Source organism: Lonchura striata, chromosome 19, assembly GCF_046129695.1.
Source record: "Lonchura striata isolate bLonStr1 chromosome 19, bLonStr1.mat, whole genome shotgun sequence".
Classification (NCBI taxonomy): Eukaryota; Metazoa; Chordata; class Aves; order Passeriformes; family Estrildidae; genus Lonchura; species Lonchura striata.
Window position 1 is genome coordinate 2,742,923 of NC_134621.1, and position 24,661 is coordinate 2,767,583.

The window sequence follows — 24,661 nt, forward strand, 5'->3', positions numbered from 1 at the left end:
ATCTCCTGCTACTCTCCCAAGCACTGAAGAAATACCATTTAATTTATAGTAAAATCACTTGTACTAGAGACATAAAGGATATTGAATATATAAACAGCAAAATACCTCACTTTGCTTCTGAGTCAATGATAAACAAGCAAATGGCAGGAGGTAGTAACCTGTGCAACAGCTCCCTTCACACCTCCCAGTCATACCAAAATATATATTTGGCTAATGCATGACTATGTATATACCCAAAAGATGATTCCTCTGGAAGGATTTAGATAAACATAAACAAGTTTCTAGTTTATGTGAAGGCACAAGGTGAGTTTGATGAAATATAGAATTAGAGATTTAGGCACCAAAAGGTGCATCACATGTAGAGTACATGGAGGTTTCTACTTACACTTCTATTTTATGACTCATTAATGAACTAAAAAATGGGGTTGGTTTGGTTTTAAAATGAACACTGGTTCCCAGCAAAGTCTGAAACACTGAATCCTACTGAAGGCGCCCACTTCTGCCATCACTTCTCAAACCAGTCCATTTCTAGAAGATAAGTTATCTTTCTGAGATTTCCACTTAGAAATCTGCATTTCTGTATGCGAGCAATCCAATTCAGATATTCAGAATTTTATTGGCTCTGGCTGCTTTAACAGAGCATCAGCAGAGGCAGCACAGCAGCCATGAGCCACGATGAAAAACAAATGGAAAAGAGCCACCTGACACTGGCTCCACTCACTTCCAAAAGGGACACTCAGAGGGTATTAAAACAATGAGGCTCCCTGGAAGTACAGGTTTGGGATGAGATGCAGGTTTGTTTACAGCTCACTCATCCCTTCCACATCAGGATCCAGCCATGCAAAACTAGTGGGAAATATCTCTCCATCAGAGAGAATCACTGAAGCAGTTAATCCTGGAAGCAGAGGGAGCTGCCAGCTGCTGCCAAGGTCCTGCTCTGAGAAGCAGAATTCCAAAAAACAAGGCCTGAAATCTGACTGGACCAAGGACAGACAGTATTTATGGCTTATCCAAGCCTGCAAGTCTTGGTAACTCAAAGGTAAAATGAGTGCTTTGTCCAAAAGCCTCATGCCCTGATTAGGGGCAAAAATGGACATGAGAAACACCTCAGTATGATGCAAGGCCAAAGAGCAACACACACCATGATAGATATAAAGATGCACACTTCATAAGGGAAATCTCAGCCAACAATTTGAGTTCTAGCTGCCAGCTGGACCTTGCTGTTTCTTCCCCAGCTGTGAGTGTGCCAGTTGGATGCCATCTCACATAGGGCACGGTGCCACCCAGCCTGTCAGTGAGACAGCATCATTACTGACTTCAGGAACACAGAGGTCAGAGCCAGGAACACCCAACAGCTTCTGTTCTCTCAGAACACTGCAAACTTCTCAATTATAGAAGCTGGTGTTATTAGAGTTACGTGCATTTCTCATGATTTATGCTCAAAAAAATTCTTCATATTTTTCAAAGCTTCCACTGACACACAGTGTAAGTGGCATGCTTAAAATGGCTTTTTCTGTGGCCATCAGCAAGTTCTGGATTTGGGACATGTGGAATTACAAACCTGAAGGAGGCAGGAGCCAGGGAACAAATGAGGGCAACCTTTTTCTGCACCTATTTAGTATCAGCATTATTACCTCAGGTGGAGAGTATGTTTCACCTCCTTCCAATTCAGAGAAAGGGTGTCTCTTTCAACACCCTGTGGACTCCAGAGGGTGGATCTACTCATTAACCATTTTCCTAGGCACCACAGAATGGTTCAGCAAGTAAAACTTCTGACCTTCTGCAGAAACCAGCTGGAGCCTGACAGATCCTCCATGCCATGAAAAGTCACTGCTTCACTGCTGATGTGCCAACACAGAGGCTGAAATCATCATCATGTGATGACACATTTGAGTTGTGGGTCAAAGCAGAGTCTGTAAGGAACCTTTCTGGCTGTTAACTAGCATGGACTGATTCAGAAATTAAAAAGAACATGGATATTTTGCTAGATGGAAGCACTTCTAAACCTGCAGCAGCCAGGAGCCCTCTCTCCCCTGGAGCTAAGTCAGGCTAAAGTGTTATTTACCTTGCACCTCACACAGGGCTGGGCTGCTGTGTGATGCCCAACCTCCCCAGGGCAGGAACTGCAGACCCAGGAGGAGTCACCCTGGCTTCTGTTTAGCACAGACCCAGCTGGGTCAGGTCACCAAAAATCCCTCCTCTCTTCTTCCCAGTCTTCTTGCACCCTTTCTTTGCTATTAACTTACTTCTGTCCAGAAATGCACACTGAACATGAAGAGATGGTTTAACAGCCAGAGTTCTAAAGGAATAAAATTCTGGCTCAGAACACAGAGATTTTCAGGAATGCTCTCAGCATTTCAGCTAAGGTCCCTGAAAGAGCAGCTTATTGATAACAAAATTGCTTTAACCATGCTCACATGGCCTGCTCTGTTCACAGAACACACTGACTGAACCATTCCACCCCACACCTTCTCTCTCTCTTACTTGTATATTCAGCTTTATTAATTCCTGGTGAGAAACCAGCAAATCCAAGGCTCTACCCTATTTGCTTCTCCTCCAAGTCTGAAAATCAAAAGTTGTCTTGAGGATTTTAGCTACTTAAATGTTGCTGTTACATAGGAACCTACCACAACAAGACTTGGGTACCTCCATAAGTACCAGATTTCTCAAAATATCAGGAAACAAGCTCAAAAATTGAGTTGAAGACTCTGAAGCCTTGTTTACTGTGGAACCACCAACTACATCAATGATAGCACAGCCCACTTCAGTTGGTCTGATTCTACTGAAAACTAGAAAATCAATGGGAAGAAAAAAAAAAAAACCAAATAAAAAACCTGCACTTTTCCTGCTTTAAAAGCACTGTAGTTTCCAGGCTGTACAAGGAGCAGCTCAAATGCTGTTTTTGCTCTTCTGAAGCAAAACTGAAAATTACCAATAAGCTCATTTTCTTCCCAAACTGGAATACTAAAATAAAACTCACACCTCAGAAAAACATTCCACAAGAACTTGCTGCTCATAATGAAAACAATTATTTTGTGACATTCTTTCACTCAATTTTTCCAAAGCCAGGGTGTCTAATTTTGATTTTAGGTACTCCATGCTTACAGTAACCTTGGAGGCACAAATGAATGAAGATGCAGGGAAGTCACCATACCTGTCTCCCAACATTCTCCTGGAAGGCAGCCTGAGGAACAGAGAACAAACACACCAAAATGAGTCAGGTTTGCTTTTTGATAAACACCAGATGATGAATTCAAAACACACAACAATATAAATGACCCATGGCTTTTCTGTTTTAAATAAAGTAAACTCTGTCAGTAGAACAAGCCCGCGGGGCTTTTCTGTTTCTGCATCTCCACATTCTCTGCTCCTGGAGCCCTACGTTGCCTGGCAGCAGTTTGAGAATTCAGGTTTATTAAACTTGTCACACCCACACAAGTGCTTGGGAGTAGTGACACCAGGCTTGGCCCTAGGATGGAAAGTCAGTGCCTGTAGACAACAGCAACACAAGCAACTCACTCTTATCTGACTTCAACATCATTTGCTAAGAGTGGGAAAAGTTTAATTCCTTGTCAATGAAAACTTTGGGCAAAAACCATCAAGACTGCAATATTTATCTGCAGGGTATGTGTCTGAAAGCACACTGAAACACTGGGCTTGTACAATTTGAAGACAAAATTCATGTATCTCTCTTGTATTTTGCACTAAATAAACTCAAAATCTTGCAAAAATGCAATGAAAACAACCAGTTAATTTACCTACTTGTATGGCATACAGAAGAAAACCTGCTTAATTCCCTATTTGAATTTTCTCTCACAAAAAAAGCCCATTATTTTTATCCCTTTAAAGGGCATAAAATCCTAAGCACTAATAAAAGCTTCTGTAAATTTTAATTCTTAAGAGAGTTCATTGTTATCTGGACACTTCTCCATGGAACTGCCTCTTTCTCCACACACACTTTTCCAGTGATGGACAACACTCGTTAACTGATATTTAATGGACGGGGGAGAATTTCCAATGTTTACTGAAACACCACAAGAATTTGGACAACCAGAGCTTCTGTATTTCCTCCACAGCTCCAGCAGCCCTGTGGTAATCCACCTGTGACAACAACAGGTTCAGCTGGCTCCCCGAGGAGGATCACACTCTGACGCCAGCCGGGATGGAGCCGGAGCCTCCCGCGCTGCTGCCGCCGGTTCAGGCTCCTGCCTGCAGCCCCTGCACACCTGCCCGGGCAGCTGCAGCTGCTGCTGGCAGCTCAGGGCATGCAGCACAGCCTGGCAGCCCACCTGCTGCCAGCAGTGCCCCTGGGCAGCACCTCCGGCCGGGATGGGGCAGGAGCTGGGGCTGCAGCGGTGCCCTGCGGCTGCAGTGGTGCCCCAGGGATGCTGCTGCTGCTGCTGCAGCCCAGCTGCTGCCACAGGCCTTTTCCCCTCCTCTCCTCACTCCAGGACAGGGTGCCTGGCACTCTGCAGCATTCATTCCTTTCTCCTTCCAGCTTTAGGTCCTGGTTTATGCTACTCTATTGTAAATGCAGGTGAACCCAATGGGAAAAAATTAGGATGTCTGACTCAATTCAGAAGGCTGAATGATTTCTTTATTATAACTATGCTAAAATACATCAATATACTATATAAAAGGAGGATACTAAAACTACATACTACTTTCTCTGACTCTCACACAGCTCCTGACCCTCTCTGAGAGCCCAGCCCCAGGTGGGTTGGATTGGCCACCAGGCTCCAACAATCCTCACCAGAATCCAACCAAGCAACACCCCAGGTAAACAATTCTCCAAACACATTCCACATAGGAAAAACAAGGAGCAGAAATAGAAGTTGTTTTCTCTTCCATTTCTCTCTGTGCACCTCTATGAAAATCCTGAGAGGGAGAGAAATGTGCTTGCCACACTACCCTCAATGTGTTACTGCAGGCATAGGCTGTGTTTTATGCTATGCACCCTCTGGAGATCAAGCAGATCTCATTAAGCCAGTTATTTGTGCAGCTCTGAGCTCCCCCTTGGTGGAAAGAAGGCAGTTAGGTGACCATCTTTTAGCCCATTCCACAAAAAAAAGGTATATTTGGGATGCAGAACATGTTTTCTGGTAACTTTGGTGTATCCAGGTTAGTGGTAGACTGGGTAGTGCTGGGTTAACAGTTGGACTTACTGATCTTAAAGCTCTTTTCCCACTGAGGTGATTCTCTATTTTATGCTACTGAAACTCTCTTTTACTCAGCACAGGCATATTTCAGTGAGGATGACATTCTCTATCATATCCAAGGGATTTCATAGTTCAACTACTGCATTACAGTGTCATTTAAAAATGTGCTGCTCAGACAAGTGCCTAAATGATACAAAATCTGTAAAGCCCTGGAATTCCTTAAAGATGCCAAATTCCTAAAAGATGCCAGATTCTTCAAGTGTTTTGTAAGAGTAATTTTTCAGTTTTTATACAATCCCCTTCTGGAGATGGAAAAACTGATATAAAGATACTAATATAAAGATTCCATGAGATCAGAACCAAGGTGACCAACCTGAACACTCTTCTTTCCCACAAAAACTTAAAAAAATTATCACAACGTTCTCTAAAAATATTTAGTTTAAAACTAGGCATTTTAAATACTATCAGTCAAACAAGACAAAAAAAAAGCCTCTCTTTGAGATGTCAGAGCTGAATACAGTCCAATTCAACATCACTTATTCATCTGATTATTCCTTATACTGATTATTCATGAAAGAGTTGCACAAGCCAGCCCAGAATGCTTGTGGAGCTTCAAAAGCAGAGTCTTGTTCTATTCTCTCTAACCTCAGGGTTCAAAATGTCTCCATTCACCATTTTATTTTATTGGTGCTCTGCATTATAATATATTGCATATTGTAAGAGATGGAAAATCTAGCAAAACCTGTTGTTTATTTAAATATGTGTTTAAATGCAGTAATGATTGGAAATATATAGCACTTCCAGGTATTTTTCTTCAAAATTGTAATAATGGCTAATAAACACAAAATATTTGCCTTTCTAAAATAAGAGAGAAGGCTTTAGTAATTTTATAAATCCCCATCAAGCAGCGACTCCAAATTTTGACCAGCTCTGATTTAGAAACTAGTAGTGAAAAAATTAATGAGATTGGAGGTAGCTGGCTTGCAGACAGCTCAGGAGCCTGAGCTACTGCAGAAGAGGAAAGTGAGGAAAAATGTGCTGGGGTTTATAATTAGAAATACAGATAGTCAGGCTGCCTAAGCACTCAGCTTGAGTCTGGCTGGTTTAGCACACAGCTCATGGTCAAACTATCAGTTTAAGTGTAGAAACACGCTGATGATCACACAGGACAATGAAATCAAGCCACCAAAGGCAAGCAGCCCATTTCTAGTGGCAATTGTACTATAAAGATTTCTCCTTGGTGTCTGTATTCTGAGGACAATTCCTAGGGATCACACAGATAATTCACTTTCCACCATCTATGCTCCCTAATGTTTCGTACAGCTCTCAGGAAACAAAATTCTTTTAAGGAATTGATTTGAATAAAGGGACTTAAATTTGCCAAGAATGGCAAATTCTGGTTTCTTTAACGTAGGAGTTGAAGCCTGGGGGAAGTAGCACTGCTGGTATTTGTTATTTGTACAGCAAGGGAAGGGTTCTAGCACTGCTCAGCAATCTGCAGAGCTTGGCTTGCTCTGCTCTGAGCACCTTCAGACCCAGGAGCTGAGCTGGGCTTGCTCAAGCACTGACTCACTTCCCCAGCAATTACACTGCAGCTTCATTCAGCAGCTTCAACACCAGCACAGGTGTGGCTACAAAAAGTAAGGATGCTAGCCAGGTATCCCTGAGAAACCCTGCTGATGTTCTAAACACATCACTTTTCAAAATTTCAGTCGCAAAGTCAGACACACCTGGTAATGTGCACATTGCAAAGATTGTGTTTTTTCTTTTTTTTTTTTTTTTTTTTTTTTAAACACATTCATAGTGACATTTACTGCCAGGAACAGACACCTGGCTCTTTGGCAGACACTCTTTGGTTTGAGTTCGTATAGTTATAGAGTGGAGTTTTTTACATTTAAAAGATACAATTCACACTTTTTTTTAAAAGAAAGCAAGCTCAATCTCTGCAGCACACAGACTTAAATTCTCATAGATAAGATGTCCATTCTTTCTTCTCAAATTCTGTACCTATGAAATGTGTAATTCTCCATTAGTTCTCTTCTCTTAAGAACACTTCTCTCAACTCTCAACAGCATAAATATTTTCTATAGAAAGTTTCCACAGATTATACTTTGGTGTCAGTTCTATTCACTGCCTAACTGTATCTGACTAATGGATTTACCACTCTCAAAAATTCCCAGTCCTATGGAGAGAGTTTTATATAACAACTAAAAATATGTTTGAAGGAGAGAGATTATCCTGGAAATTTTCAATTTACCATGACTAAAGAGTAACAGCTGATTCACAATCAGGAAAGTGTAACCTCACAAAACTCCCCAGCTTGGAAATGTGCAAGAGCCAATATCTGTGTAGTGTGTAGGGCCCTTTTGTCTGTGATCTTGTGACTAAAAAATGCTAAATAATCATTTCATAGATACTTTATCTTGATCATCATGACAGCTATACAGCAGACTGTTAACTGTGGCCATAAATCAAGATATGGATTATATAATTTAACATCTAAATTCACAAGAAACTTCTAAGGATTTAAAAAAACCATTTTTTTTGCTCCCAACATAATATTATGCTTCCCTACTGTAGTTCTACGTAGTTAAGTCTACAAATTATCAAATGAAAGCAAATAAAAAATAACAGAGAGATGAAAGCTGGATGTGGCAACTTACAGAAGCAGCTCTTCTGCAGTTAACATCACGATCAAATACTGCAGCAATAACCAATGCACTGAGGAAATAAAACACTGAGCATTAGTAGCAAATATATGAAAAGAAATGTGCAATGCCATCATTTCAACATTTAGCCTTCTATGCAGAACAGGCAGCATGTCCTCTAAGGAGCTTATTATTTAGAAATACAAGGCTGAACTAAAATCTGAGTTGAAGTAACCTTGTGCTTTCTTGTTTCTCTAGTTTGCTGTGGACTTCCTACAGCACAACAGCCACCCCACTGTATCAAAGAATTTATGGAATAAATAAGCAGGGGTTTAAAACCTGGGCATAATCACACCAAATGTGAGACTCAGTGTTATTTTAAATGAAAACTTGGAAATACAGTTTCCCAACAGCCAAATGTACAGCAAGTCTTGTGTAAGGAGTAAACACAACACAAAGTGAAGCAATGGAAAGCTGCAGTTATCTCCACGAGAACAGTCACATCCTGCAAGGCACAAAAATCAAACAACATGCAAATCCTGATCAAAAGTAATCTGCAAGATGAACTGCAAAGCAGTTTTTTTAGGGTGGCCTGTAGAAACAGAAGGATGATTATACAAAACAATTTCTTCATGCATGAAGTGTGGTGACCCTGCACGGGGTAATTCTTGTGCCTTAAAAGAACTGCTGTTCAAAGATGTGCTACACAACACAGGACAGAGAACACATCCCAGGACACACAGTCTACAGCTTTAGAAATCCACCTCCAGCATTCAATTAACTTCAGCAACAAATAAACATCTCTTCAGAAGAATCATTTAAGCAGAAAATTATTCCTTTCAAACCCTGAAACTCTTCATTACATGATTTATTGACTCCAGGCAAAACCGGAAATAAATACTGGCTGAAAAGTAAATTCAAGATAGCTTTGCTTCAGCATAAGGATATTAATTACACTGATAATATCAAACTTCCCTGGGTAGTGGCTATCAGTTCCCTACAGTGATGAATACTGTGTTGTTCCAATTCTCTGAAATTCACAGTCAGCTTGGCCTCTGTAATTTCAGTTTATCTCCATTAGGGAAAACAGGAGCCAGAAAGAATGAAATGAAAACAAACCCCAATAAAGAGTTCTAAAGACAGTTAATGCTTTCTTACAGCTACCTGCAGGAGCAATACCCCTCTCTGCCACAAAGACAAGAGGAAAGAGGAGATCATCCAAACAACAGAGCCTGGAAGAGCAAATGTTCAGGAAGCATTCCATCAGGAAGCTGCACACATGGCTCACTGTTGAAAAACTGCTGGGTCAGGTACACACTCCTCATCTCATGCTTGCTAATGCTCTGGCACACAGAGAGACTTAAAAATTATTTTAAAAGGACACTTAAGTATATAGTTTTAATGATATGACTAGCTCCCATAAATGTTTTAATTAGAGAACTTTCAAGACGAAAGGAATTGGAGGAAAATTATCCTTGAAACCAAAAAGAAGCAAACTTCTGCCTGACATTTCTGGTTATACAGACTAGAATCTAGAACATTAATTTATCAGTTATGCAGTATTTCAATATTGATCCTTTTTGAAGGGGAGGGGGGGAAACCCCAAAAAAAAGAACCCTCATCACAACCAAGAAGCTCAGAATCCTGAGCTGCCCTCACTGCATCAAACAAAAGCTTATCTTATAATCACATTGTACTTTTCCATTTTTTCTTCCTCTTCTGTTACCTTAAGACCAAGCTGTGTAAGTGAAGCCAGCAAAGCAACAGATTGTCTGTGCTCACTGAGTGCTGCAAACAACACTGTGTGCAGCAAAATAAAAACCCCAGGGATTCTATCAGTACCCCGTTATATTCCCAAACCATACTGCAGTCACTGTTCCATGCTAATCCTTTTAACAAAGCATTCTAACTTATCCAACTCCACAAATGCTCTTTTCAGGCTAATTCCCACTTGGAAGTGCAGGCACATCCTCCACAAAGCCAGGCTTAGTGCAGAGGGTGGAACCCCTCTAAGGTGTCTTCACCTGTCTGCGTTGTCGTGGGAGTTTATGTGATACTGCACCAGGATTTCCTAACATAAAGAAACTGTTGATGTCAAACCAAGTGGGATATTTTTTTAAGCTGCTAAAAGGATCATGTCTTGACTTGTCCCAAGTGCACCACACCTGCCTGCTGCCAGAGGAGCAGAGGATGGCTTTGCACCCTCCAGTCCCTATGGAACACCTTTCCTGGCTCCTTTAAACCCTCCAGTCCCTATGGAACACCTTTCCTGGCTCCTTTAAACCCTCCAGTCCCTATGGAACACCTTTCCTGGCTCCTTTAAACCCTCCAGACCCCATGAACACCTTTTCTGGCTCCTTGAGGGATATGGAGCCTGCAAGCACGACAGCAATTAATTGCACAATACACACAGACTTTAATAAGTTGCAATTTTATCAGTCACCTAATAATTCTCCCTTTCCTCATTATCCCCTCCTCCCAAGGACTCATCTAACTGGCTTCAGGGAAAGTTAGAAGCACTCCAAGCATGTCAGTGGGTACTCCCCAGCCCATGTGGATCTCATTCCCTTCCCTGACAAAGTGGGAAGAACCAGGGAGCAGGGTCAGGTGAGAGACATCAGAACACAAAAATGAGCACAAGCATCAGGTGTACCAGGCAATAAACCTGAATTCCCTTCACCCTCTGCAGAAGACACTTCCAGTCTCCACTAGCCACAAGAAGTTGATCCTACTGCTATCCCCTGGAAATCTGCTACCATCAATCCCAGTGTGCCACCCTGAAGCTGTGGGAGGAGAAAAATAAACTCTCAAACATCTCCCCTATTTGGTACAAAACCAAAATTTCCTTCCTGAGCCTTAAAATGGTGAAGTGGTAACAGGACAGCAAACTCTCCTCCCTGCTGGAAAAGAAAGGGAAAGGTACAAGAAACACCAGGAGCAAAGTGGGTTTGAACAATCCAAGAAGAAAAGGAGGTGACGCTTGGGTCTGTTGAGCACTGCTGCTGCAAACAGCCCCTCTGCACCTCTCCAGTCATGCCAGTGCCCACCTGGGAGGGCTGCACAGGGAGCTGGGTAATAAAACACATTTAGACTCGGGGGTTTTTTAATGTTTGAGACCAGAGCAGTTCCCCTGTTCCCTTCACCCCATGGAGCTGTGTTACACCACTGCAGGAGCCACACAGGAGAAGGAGCAAGCACAAAGGCCTGCTCCAGCCACACTGCAGATGACCCAGATTTAATTCCTCCTGTTTATCTAGAAGGAGAAATGCTGTGCCCATTCCCATTTCCACACTGCTACTTTTGCAGTCCCTCTAACCCAGCTCACACAGAGCTCTCACACATCCTGTTCACCACCCACCCTCCTACACTGTTCAGGGAGTTATTCCAAACAAAAAATTTGAAGTTAAATGGTCAAAGTGTAAGAAATACACATGTGGAAAAGAGCAACAAGAAAAATGCTTAGAACAGGAGTTACAAATCCTGTGAAAAGAAGAAAAAGGACAGGGGACAGGAAAGGGGAAAGGAGAGGGTCTGTGATACAGGGGTCTCTGATACAGAGGTCCCTTTACCCAAGTGCCTTCAGCACCCAGCTCTCCTCTGCAGGTACGTAACAGCAGAAAGCCATTCCCCATGTTTCATCACAGTACAAGACATAGCTCAAAGCAATGCTTCAGATTTCCCCAGCTCTGCAGGACAATCCTGCCCTGGAGCAAGCTCCATCATCCATCCTGAGCCACACCTGCCTGTTCCCCCCTCCCAAAGCCAGGCAGCACCCTGGGGAGCCAAGGCTGCCTGCCCTGTGCCCTGCACCCACAGCGTGCTGTGCTGCACGGAGACACATCCCAGCTCCTGAGCCTCCTCCACCAGCCTAATTCTCTAAAATATCTGGTCTTTTTGCAAGGTCATATTTTGAAACTTGTTGAAACTTGTTTCTGGTTCAATCTCTCAACAACGTCATTTCTATTCCATGGCCTTCTTAGTCAGCACACCTTATTTCAGTGCTTGCATAAAGATGTACAAGACTTGTGTGAGCTTTCTATCAGGTTTTGAGAATTCTTTACAAATCCATTTCTCACAAGTTCTCAACAGATCCCAGCTCCTGACACCCCAAAGCACCCATGACAGGCAAAGGAACCTGCACAACTCCAGAGCTCAGCCAGGAACTATTTAATCACTCTAATCGTATCACAGAGTGCAAGTATGTTTTCCTTTTTATTTTTTGTTTAGGTTTTAAACAAAACAGTTCAGCTCTTGCTGTGCACCTGCCACTTCACAGACAACAACTTCCACACCCAAGGGGGCAGGAATCAAATTACCCACATTTCCAAGTCATTAAATTCTGTTTCACTTTCCTCATAGGTAAACTGAAAAAGAGAGGCTGCAAGTAGAGACTGGGAGAGAAACAAAGCTCAGTCAAGTAGTGCTTTTATAAGGATATGCTTGAACAGCAATTGCAGTGTGTGCATCTCAAAAAAAGAGCAACACGGTCCTGCAAAAGAAGTGAAGTTTCATCTACATTGCCAAAAATTTTCTTCTGTGGTCCTATAGTTTGAATAGATGAGGCAAGGTTTTAGAAACCAGTTTAACTAGACTTTAACAAACCATTAAGCAGATGAGCAAGGGTATATTGTTGAAATATGGACTGAGAAAAAAAATTACATGGAAAAATACAAGCAAGTGCTCTTAGAAATACTCTCAGGCATATATTTCCAATAAGTGTTCTCTTTTTTCTTTCTTTTTGTTTTTTTCTTAAAAGAGTGGCACGGTCAGGAAGGAAAAGGGCTGATCTATGGTCTACAGCAATCTAAGTTTACAACTTCAATATTCTGCCAATTTCATCACTGAAGAGAACATTCATAAAAAATCAGGGAAGAATCAGCTGACAGTGAATATGAAGAGAAGGATTTATTTTAAAGCACTCATAAATTTAGCTAAAAAAAACCAATCTGACTTGATGCAGTTTAAAGTGATTTTTCACTGATCCAAAGTGAAATATTTATGTTCCTTGACTGCTGAAAAAACAATGTCTTTCAATTACAAAATGATACAAGAAAAGGAAAAAAAGAATCTCCTGCAAATCACGCTCTGCTTTAATCAATAACTGCTGTTAAGGGCACTCAGGGAAGGACCCAGGTGATGTGTTTTGGTACCTGAGTGGGGCCCATGTGCTTCCAGCAGCTGAACACAGTGCAGGATAAACCTTGTGCAATTCCCAGCTCTAAGCAAAGCCAGCAGTTCAGGACTGCACTCACTCATCACAGTTTTGGAAGGTGTTTACTATTTTACTCTAGCAGTGTGTATTCTTATCCAGGCAGACATTTTTTGCTGTGTAATTCAGCTCACAATGGATATTATTATGCATTTTGTTTCAAGATGCTGAGTGTTGCATTTTTGAAGGGTAGCAACAATTTGCTTGTGGCTAGAAGTATGACTCTTCTTTTAAATAAAACAGTGACACACCTAAGGCTAGATTTAAAAAAAAGCCGTATGTAATTATCAGCTTGCTGACACAATAGGTGAAACTGTGTGTCATACTTCATTTGAATTATTTTTTTTCACCATTTCTCTTTGGAGTGGCAATTCTACCTCCGAGAGTTGATTTAGAAATGGAATGGCCACTATAGCTACAAAGATTTTTAAGTAAAGCCTTGTGTAGCATTAATACTTGCTAAAATACTTTGCAGCTTTGTTGGAAAACTAAGATATTACAAACCACAACACCTTACAGCTGTCAATTAGCAATTTTCAGCTTTAACCTCGTGTTTGTCTCCATCCCACCAATTTATTCCCAAAAACTGAAGTTGTCATAAGTGGCACAGTTCATTGGTTTTACTTCCACAGGCAGAGGGATCTCAAATATTGTCATTTGACACTTTCCTGAAGAGAAAATAATTTGTTACCAGAAGAGGCTGGAAGCTGAAGGGCACGAGCTCCTTCAGAAACACAACCTCCTGGTACAAACATCTGTTCCAGAGATCCCACCAACAGCTTTGTGACCATAAAACTAAATACCACAAACCCTGAAAAACCACAAGGGTAAACCTGCATCAAGCCTATGGAGACCAACACTGCAATATGGCAGGGGAAAAGGAGTAACTAGAAACAAGTTTAAAAGGATTGCCTTGCAAAAAAAGAAAAAAAAAATATATGATATATATTACATAGATATATAGAGAGAGAGATTTATATGGAGAAATAGAACTATGAAAGATGCACTGTATTAGGACCCATGAAGATTAATTTTAGATTATTGGCTTTATAGGATGGTGTGGTAAAAGTTGATAGGTTAAGAAACCCTTATAGTGTATTGTAATAAGAAATACAATATATACACAGTTATATATGGAGAAATAGATATGAAAGATGCACTGTATTAGGACCCATGGAGAGTAATTTTAGATGATTTTTACATAATTTTAGAGTAATTTTAGATAATTTTTAGATAATTTTAGAGTAATCGGCTTTATAGGATGGTGTGGTAAAAGTTGATAGGTTAAGAAACACTTACACAGCAATTAAGAAATATATATACACAAATATATAGAGAGAAATAGAACTATGGAAGATGCACTGTATTAGGACCCATGAAAAGTAATTTTAGCTGATTGGCTTTAAGGTATTTATAAGATGGTGTGGTAAAAGTTGATAGGTTAAGAAACAGAGTGTATTGTACTAAGAAATACGATACATATACAGATATATGTGGAGAAATAGATATGAAAGATGTACTGTATCAGGACCCATGATGAGTAATTTTAGATGATTTTTAGATAATTTTAGAGTAATTTTAGATAATTTTTAGATAATTTTAGAGTAATCGGCTTTATAGGATGGTGTGGTAAAAGTTGATAGGTTAAGAAACACTTATAGTGTATTGTAATAAGAAATACGATATATACACAGATGTATGTGGAGAAATAGATATGAAAGATGCACTGTATCACGACTCATGAAGAGTAATTTTAGATGATTGGCTTTACAGGATGGTGTGGTAAAAGTTGATAGGTTAAGAAACACAGAGCGTATTGTAATAGGAAATAGCTGACTTCTGATTGCGACGGCGCGAATTATAACACCTCTATTGTCTCACTCTTCATGAGACTGAGAAGGGAAGGAAAGCTTTTAGAACAGCCCTCAGCCAGCCCACGCGGGTCGGGCAGAGCGCGACGCCAGCGCTGGTGGCGGGCTCACCTGGAGATGTGGCGGATGAAGGGCAGCAGCTCGGCGGGCTCGTAGGCGCGCGCGAAGGCCCAGCAGACGTAGCACGCCGCGTCGCGCACGTTGGAGCCCACGCTGCACGCCCCGCGCTTCTCGTCGTACGTCAGCGCCTTCAGCATCACGGGGACCACTGTTACAGCACAGAATAGCCACAGAAATCCAGTTAGGACCTTCAAGACCATCTTGTTCCACCCCCACCATGGGCAGGGATGCTTTTCTCTGTCCCAGGTGGCTCCAAGCCCTGTCCAACCTGGCCTTGGACACTTCCTGGGATCCAGAGGTCTCACCACCCTCACAGGGAAGAATTTCTTCCTGATATCTAACCTAAACCTACTCTCTTTTCGTTTAAATCCATCCCCCACCTTGTCCAGCCTCTACATTCAGGAGTCAGTAACGTTTTTCTACTGTAAGGATAATTCTTTTACACCATTCTAGAAACACATTGTCACAGTTCAAGAAATCTGAATGCAGCCCTCCCCAGAGGGCTTTTATTTGGTATTTGCACACCCTGATAGGAAATCTGAATGCATCTCTCTCTAGATGGCACAGCCTTATTATATTACTAATGTCTGCAGAAACAACAACCTCTAAAAAAAAACCCAAACAATTTCTCTTTCAGTTTTCTTTCTTGTATCAAATTTATCCAATGCATCATTTTTCTTAGAAAATACTTGTCAGAAGGTGATCCCATTAACAAGAAATGGGATCACTGAGCTGTATTTCATTAGCAATCTGTGCCTGGATATCCTTGAGTGGATATAATCACAAAATAATTAAAACTTCTGTGTGCTGTTCATCACTCTGAACTTCTGCTTTAAACAAAAACATAGATACCATGACTGGAGAAGTGAAGTGTTAAAAGGCTGTTTAAATTCATCTTAAGCTGCTAAAGAAAATCAAGACATAGAGATGGGTGAGATCTGGCTAATAGGAACATAAACACTACAAGGGAGACAGTGCAATTCCCATCCTGGAACAACGATACAGCAGAGATGGAAGGATGGATTGCTGGACATTTCCCAGTTCCTAAAGAAACTGCAATGAATGTATTTAAAAATGCTGCCTAGCTTGTTTTGAAAATTGCTGCATCAACTGATGAGAAAAATGGAATTTGCTGGTTCTACAGGAACATTCAAGCAGGCGCCAAAGGCAATTTTGTGAAGCTGCAGAATGTTTCCCTTGGTGCAAGTGAGCACTCCAGCTCCTTCCAACAGCTGTGAGCACACTCCCACCTCTGTGCAGGGAAGGAAAAGGGGGAAGGAGGCCTCTCCAGCAGCTCCTCACATTTGGATTGTCTCTGTGAAAGAAAAAATGTATTTTTGCAGTTTAACGTCCCAAACGCTGGGCAGAGCCCCAAATGGTTTGTCAGGGACAGGGACAGATCCTCCAGGGTCTGTTGGCCAGACAAGCTCGAGCTCTCACACTTCTCTGGGGTGCTTTTCCTCCATCTGGGACTCACAGCACTGCTCTTTGTGAAAGAAGAAATGTACTTTTGCAGTTTAATGTCCCAAATGCTGGGCCCAGCCCCAAATGGTTTGTCAGGGACTGTGGTGATGCTCCAGGGTCTGCTGGCCAGGGCAGCTGGAGCTCTCCCACCTCCCTGGCTCCTTTTCCTCCACTTCACAGCACTGCTCTGTGAGACTGCAAAGTCTGGAGACACAGAAAAGGAAGGAAACAACAGTGGGCACTGGGGAAACAAGGTGAAGTGTGCAGCACCGGTAATCAGAAACACAAATACATCAAAGGAAATACTGATTTAGGGGGCATCTGGTCAAGTTTTGTGCTATCACTGGTTGAAATGCTGAATAAAAGCTGTTCCTCACACAAGCGTGTGCATGTTCAAAAAAGCAGCTCCAGCATTACATTTCTTATTGGCTTTTAAGAGTTATAAAAACCCAAAAAGAAACACTACCCAAAATTCCAGGTTTAACCTAATTTCTTGCTCTAGAGTTCCTCAAAAACCATGTCAAATCTTAACCTAAAATCACTTTACCCAAAAAATCACAGATTTAAAAATCAGAAAACTTTGGGAAAAAAAAAGTCTTCCAGAAGAAAATTAGTTTGGTAGGGTCAAGACAAAATTTGATTTGTGAACTTCCGAACATGCCTTTTTTATTGAAAACTAGGAAGCTGAAAGCTGCAGCAAGGAGAAGATCTGAACTGCTCCTTAAATTTACAGGTTTAACTTTAAAAGTTTAGATTTAATTTTACAAGTCTCCCTTTCTTTCACAGATCTACTTTTTTTTTTTTTTTTTTTTTTTTTAAAGTGTGCCACCAAAACCAGAGGTTAAACAGTGCCCACTCTGAAGCTGGTTCTTAAAACAAAATCCACCTGTGCAGGTCTGTGAATGCTGAAGAAAACACAGGCACCTTTACCTGTAGCCTGAAGGTATCAGTAAGCACCTGCTCCACCCCTCCCTGCCATGCCCAAGAGCGTCACTGCAGTTGCAGCACAGCCCTGTGCTCAAGCCTTGGAAAAGAAAAAAAACAATTTCTGGCATTACAAACAACAGGCTTGGGCTGGTTTTTCTCCTCATGCTGGAAGCTGAAGAGATATTCTGTTTTTTCAACGTGGATTTTACACAGTGGGATGCTCAGTGTGAGACACAATAGAAGTCTGGTGAAGGAGCTTGTGGAAGGCATTGGATACTGAAAGGTTTAATGTATTTAAATGAAAGATTCTTTACATTACTTCTTTAAAAACATACTTTACACCAACCTCAACTATAACCTGTGCCATCCAGAGCTCTTTGTCACTTTAACTTCACACAGTAAATTGATTTTTTTTTTTTAATTTAGTGCAATGTTTATCATATAAAATATACAAATACTGCAGTCAAACAAACAACAAAAACCTGTTCCTCAACCCTAGGCCTTGTCTCCACAAGAAAATTGCAAAATGTCATGTCAACCTATTTAATTTAAAACAGATTTTCATTGGATCTGGGGTTCAATAAGAATTGTCTACATTTTGTTTCAAACTAAAATATGCAGCTTAAAACAGATTAAGTCTATGTTATCTTAGACAAGCATTTTGTTTTTATAGGGACTGTTAAGGCAGAGAAGCTGTTCCAATCCATAAAAAATACATTGCAAATCCTTCTATTTTAGAATTATATAAGAAGAAGTACTACAAAGTGGACATTTGCTATTCCTGAAGGGTGCATTTTGCACAGTGTCACAGCAGGAGCAGCTACAGACAGTAAAATTAAAGAAAGATGAAGCTTAAACTTAGTTACATATTCAACACAAAGAACAGCAATTTTGTTCCTCCATTTTTTCTTCAATGAAAACCAACTCAATGCAGAAGTGAAGCTTCAGCCTCTTTGTCAGCCTCATGCTTAAAAGTTGAGGTGATTTAGTTGAGGTGTTGGGGCTGGGCTGGACTTGATGATCTTGAAGGTCTCTTCCAACCCAGTGATTCTGTGAATTCTGAGAAAACAACTGGTGCAGACATCTGCAGTGTGTTGTTTCCTAAAAACAACTCCCTTTGTATGGAAAATCAGGTTTGAGACCACTCATTCCTACATGGCACCCCTGGAAAGAGGCAGCTCCTAATTAGAATTTCACTGGGGCTCTTGTACCAATATTTCCTGGATCAGTTTACTGGAGGCAAACACTAGAAAGTTCAGGTTAGGCCCATTCCCAGGAATAAATGCTTGTCTAAAAATTCTGCAAATCATCTCTGAATTGTTCTCATTCTCTAAAAACACAACTCTGGCTTCCCCATGTACAGAAAATACACTCATTCCTACATGGCACCTCTGGAAAGAGGCACCTCCTAATTGGAATTTCTTGTTAATGGAAGCTTAATTGGGGCTCTTGTACTAATATTTCCTGGATCAGTTTACTGGAGGCAAACACCAGAAAACTCAGGTTAGGCCCATTCCCAGGAATAAATACTTGTTTAAAAGCTCTGTGAATCATCTCTGAATTGTCCTCATTTTCTATATAAGTTGTTGACTCCAGAATCTACTCGTGAAGGGCTCTTTCATGGAGAGGATAAAGCCTCCAGTGGGGAGCAGAAAACGCTTGTGCTGTTTTGGCTGTGCAAAGTTCTCTGTGTTCCTGTGAGATGATGCTCTGACATCCCATCCCCAAGGGCAAGCGCCTCAAAACCACCCACAGGTGACCTCTCCTCTGCCATTCCTGCCCCCGGGGCTGACCTCATTAGGGGTTTGCCAGGGAAGGAGGAAGAGACCAGAGCTGCTGCAGGCCCAGGAGGGATGTGAGGAAGGAGCAGCTGAAGTCTCGGAAGCTCCTGGGTTCCCTCAGCACTGAGCCCACCCATGGCTGGGCAGAGGCACCTGCACAAACCCAGCACTCTGTGACTCTGAAGGGCTGCTCTCTCTGCCTGCAACCTCCCTGCAGCCTCTCCCTACGTAATAAATTAAGGGAGTCTTTAATTACACGGTCACGTGGTGGTTTTTCCATGGAGCTATCTCAGCCAGCCCACAGGACAGACCTGCTCCAGGGATGAATCAGGGCAGGGCAGCACAGGAGGTTGTTGTCTGCTCTGCCTGGCTGCTCGGGGTGGAAAGCATGGAATGCAAAGGCTGCCTGTCAGACTGAGAGAGAAAGGGGTGGATGTTGCCCCACAGACTGTTTGGAACCAGTCATGGTTTTTAAATGGAGTGTTGAGGAGCTGGACACTGGCTCTGGCTGCCAGGTCCCTGTGCCATGGGCTAAGGGCAGCCTTGGAGCAGTGCCCTGGTGCTGACAGGAGCGTGGGCTCTGCAGCATGGCCAGGGGCCAAGCAGGAAGCAAACAGCTCTGGATTCCAGCCACTCCATCCCAACATCCTCACCTAACACAGCCCTCAAAGCTCAAAGCCCCCAGATCTGCATCCAGCCACTCCATCCCAACATCCTCACCTAACACAGCCCTCAAAGCTCAAAGCCCCCAGATCTGCATCCAGCCACTCCATCCCAACATCCTCACCTAACACAGCCCTCAAAGCTCAAAGCCCCCAGCTCTGGATTCCAGCCACTCCATCCCAACATCCTCACCTAACACAGCCCTCAAAGCCCCCAGCTCTGGATTCCAGCCACTCCATCCCAACATCCTCACCTAACACAGCCCTCAAAGCTCCCTGCCTGGTTTGCACCCAGAGCAGCAGCTGACCCAGGACAGCTCTGAAACACAGAGCACTCTGTGTTTTGGGAATTCTCCTACCCACTGACACCAAGGCCAGACCAGAGACCTCCTTCTCACAGCTGACACAGCTCTGCCTTGCCTGAACCAACAGCAAACTGCAGTTAAAGACATGAAGGAACAGGCTTGTGGAGAAATCCTACTGAGCAAATGAATTACTTACTCTAAAGGAGTATAAAAATTCTGTAAACTCATAACACAGTGTGCCAGGAAAGAAATATCACCCAAGAAAGCCCAGCCTTAAGGCTAAAGTTGTGCAATACTAAGATAAACCCCACGGTGAAAAAGCCAGAAGCAATTCATTGTCATTTATTCCCTGCTCAATGTTTACCCCATCTCCCAGTGGTGCTGGGGGAGGGACCTTTCCTGCTGCAGCTCCAGACACAGCATTTCTTCCTGCTCATACCTGCTGGCTACTGAAAAAAAAAAAAAAAATCTGCACTATTTATAATGCTTCCTTGCTAATTTGAAAACTATTACAGTCACATAGGCATTATAAATTTTTTAAAGGCTCTTTTCAAGACCATGCATCACTTTTAAAGTTCACCTGGGTGTTAGAGAGAAGGAATTCCTCCATAACCAGCCTTTCAGGTTTGGGTGTTCTAAAGAGTCCACCTAAGACAGGTAGATCTTTTTTTTTTTTTCTCTCTTCCCCATGTCTTCCTGTATCTCTGATGAAAAGCACCTGGGATTTTGCCAAAAGCCTCACAATTAACCACCACTACAGAACAGACCAACAGCCAGTGCAGAAGCCTGACTTTTTGATGCATCCTCCCTCTCCTCCAACCCCTGGCTGCTGCAAATCCATAACAAACAACTTACTACTCTGGAATATGAAACACAAAAGGTAATCCTTAAATATAGAGAATGTAAACAAGTTTAAGAAGCTATAGAATGCATTTCTATAAGACTATTTGAATCCTAGTCTCAGTTAAACCTCCTCCTAAGATGAACTGGAAAGCAGTACTGGGTTCACTTTTGGTTTTTGTTTTTTTTTTCTTTCATGAACGGCCCCGTGAGATTAGACAAGCAAAAATTCTCCTTTTGTCCACTGTGTGTTGAGTTTTTCTACACAAAGGAGGGCATTTTTAAAAGTATATCTAGTTATATATAATTGTCAGTAAGCACCATTCCCTCTACTCTCAGATGAAAAGACAAAACACACAGGAATCAATCTTTCTCCCTAACAGCACCTGATCAGACTTTCTCTGTACCAGGAACAGACACCTGGGTACTGCCCCAGAGCACATCCATTCTAACCAAATTAACAAGAAAACATTAAAAATAGAAAATCAACAAGGATGAAAAGGTAGAAAATCAACAAGGCACCAAAAGCGGAGGGAATTTTAAAGTCACAGATACAGCAGTCACATGTACACAGATACTCCTTCAAAACTGTAGCATCTGCTACTGAGACTGGCTGGGTCCATTTGAAACCCTCTGACAGCACCAGAGACTTCATTTCAGTTAAAAAACAAAACAAAAAAAACCCAACAACTTTTCACCAAAAATACACTTGACAATGGGATATCTTTAATACAGAGAGCAAACATTTTCCTATTTAAACCAAGAGTTACCATTCAGCAGAAAAAGTTCACAGACATGTCCCGAAGCCAGGCTCATTTTGGATATTGGCAGAGTTGTGTGTGACCTCTCTGAAAATGTAAAAAGCATCATGATTTTGTCATGGAATCCCATGATATTATAACCTGCCATGTCCCTCTCACATGTGCATAACAGACCTTCAACAGTCCCTGTTTCCTTCTTACAGTTTCTTCATGCTCCTTTTATTCTGAAGGTAACTTATGAACTGAAGAAGTTTAGGCTAGTTTTGCACACTTTTTACTCTTTATTACTACTTTTCATTTATTCTGGCATTAAAATATCAAATTCCAGATTCCGATCAGTTGTACTGACCCACCAGACTCCTGAATCTTCCATTATCCCTGGATCCCATCAGCATTATTTCCTTCTATTCAAATGCTGATTTTATTGTTGCCACAGTTGAAAAATGAGGAAGGGATTGTTGGACTATCCGAATCTATTCCTTGTGAATGGATAAGGGTATTTAAGAAAGCAGGAAGATTGAAAGGAACGTCTTCCTTGCTGGAATCCTCCCAAAACAAGCACAAATTCACTGAAAGTGTAACCACAGGGCTCTTCCAATCTGCTTTCCCTGGCTTCCTTTTCTTACTCCTCAGTGATGCAAATGTTTCCAACCTTCACTTTACACAGATGTGATTTTATAGCAGAAACAGGATCACATAATGCACAGTGAGCATTATTTCCTGGTGAAACACTAATACAGATTATATTTGAGAGTTTGTCCCTGGCTTTCAGCACAGACAGCGGGGACTCCTCAGAGCTCAGCAAGTCCTTGAGAGTGTCACCAGAACATTCTTCAGCTCACCACCAAGACGTTAAGAACGCCCAGGAAGGTTCATGTTCCTCTACATGACACACCTTATTAGCTAGAAAGTTTATACTGTGCTGTCATCAAGAGAAATTTTAATAACGTCCTTTCACAAGCAAACCAGAAATTCAAGTAAACTAGGATTCTCTTGTTTGTTTAGTATTTATCCCCACCCAATTAAATAAAAAAAAAAAAACCTATAAATAATAGTTTGAAGCCTACAAAACCACAAATACAGCACAAAATGAAAGCTGTGAAATCATACTGAAACCACACTGAAATGTAAGTTTTTGGTTCTAGCATACACTGTAGAGTAAAGAATATTTAATTATTTAATTTTGGGGTGCTGCAATTACAAATGTAGAACGGCACACAAATCCATCATCAGATCATGAGATTTTTAGTTAACTTCAGGCTATTTTGCTAAAAAGGTTTCTCCCACATGCAAATGAAGCTGGATGATTCCCTTCTAATAACAACTGAAATTTTACAGCTGAATAGTGCCATGTAACTTTGAATTCAAAACCATAACAGCCAAGCTGCAGCTCATGAACTGCAGCATCAGGATTTTTCAATTAAATAAAATAAAATATCAGGTTGTATTTGCTGGTTTATATCCCCCACTTTCAAAAAATATTAAAATTGAAAACAATATATATTAATCATACAAATATTAATAAAATTTGGCAAGTTTCAGAAAATAACTGAAAGCTAAAAATATGTTGAGTCTGAGGGTATTTGTTCTATGCCTCCTTGATCTCTGGTGAGAGCAGCATCACAGCAGCCCCATGCCAGGTATGGATCAAAGAAAAATGAGTTTATACACCCTGGAACTGCACATGGCACAACTCAGGTCCTACTGCTGGATCCTACCAGAAAAACTATAATGGAGGCAAGAAAACTGGCTCAGAATCTCTGGTGTAAGCTTTGAAACGAAAGCAGAAAAGGAAAAAATATTCAGCATGAAAATCACTTTTAAAAGAATGCATTTGGAAAGAGAATTGTAACCAGAGCATGAAGCAGAAGCTGAAGGTGCATTTTGCATCCCTGTGAGAACGACTGACAGGGAGAAGAGTCACCGTTAGAAACCCTCCCTTATAAACAGTTCATCCCTTTGCCTTCAGCCCAATTCCTGCTGTTTCCCACTTCCCCCAAGATGTTCCACTGCCCAAGGGCGAGGATGGGAACCCAAAGCAAGATCATCCTAGCTCCAGATCAAACAGCACAGGCCACAAGAAATATCTAAAAATGGGATCTGCAGTTGCTATTAACTGCTGAGCTTTTATTCTTTTCCCATACAAGTAATTTGCTCCAGTAATCCTGAACAAGTGGCTCCCAAGTACCAGCACAGTAATCTGCCCAGACCTATCTCTGGAGTCAGGGACTGGATTGTTAGGAAAAACAAAGGCACATTTCAAAGGTGTTATTCAAAAAGCATTAAGACTAATAACTATTCATATGGGATAGAAAAAAATAATTATGAGAATATTGTAGGAGAATCACGTCATGTTTCGGGGCATGGTGTGAGTTCCAGCAATTACACTCACATCTATTTGCCCCCTTCTGGGAATGTTGTGGAACAACCCAGCCCAAACATGCTGAGAGCACCTTTTCCCTTAGGAATTTCTAATGCACAAATTTTTATTCCAAATATTTTACAACTAAAGGGAAGAATTTATCCCATCTTAATCCAAAAGGATTTACAAATCCTTTGATAACTTTGGTTTCAGCGATCCCAGAGAGAAAAAAGGACTTTTTTAGCTCAAAGCCACAAATCCAGACACAACTGAGGTGACACAGGTGAACACTGCAGTTCCAAGGCATTTCCTAAACTTCACCATGTGCATCCACATTTCCCTGGGATTGTGCTGCTCTCCTGGAATAAGTAATGAGCTCACAGATTGGTAAGGCACCTCTGCAAAGTCCTGGAAAAATTACTGGTGATGAAAAACCAGTGGCCATCCCCTGAGAGCAATCCTGAGGGCAACCAGCAGGGCCAGTCCTGGCATCAGAGCAGAAGGGCAAAAACTCTCTGATTAATGTGGAGGTGATCACCGAGTGGAGCAACA

General features: G+C 41.6%; 1 protein-coding gene across 2 annotated transcripts in view; it reads right to left on the minus strand.

The window, feature by feature from the left end:
- TBCD (tubulin folding cofactor D) overlaps positions 1-24,661 on the minus strand; it is a 112,039-nt gene that overhangs the window by 51,478 nt on the left and 35,900 nt on the right. For both annotated transcript variants that reach the window (XM_021535835.3, XM_021535834.2), the window contains exons 14-16: positions 14,999-15,155; positions 7,823-7,880; positions 3,155-3,184 (exon numbers count right to left, since the gene is read on the minus strand). In XM_021535835.3, coding sequence (XP_021391510.2) covers positions 3,155-3,184; positions 7,823-7,880; positions 14,999-15,155 — 245 coding nt within the window. The remainder of the gene's footprint in view (positions 1-3,154; positions 3,185-7,822; positions 7,881-14,998; positions 15,156-24,661) is intronic.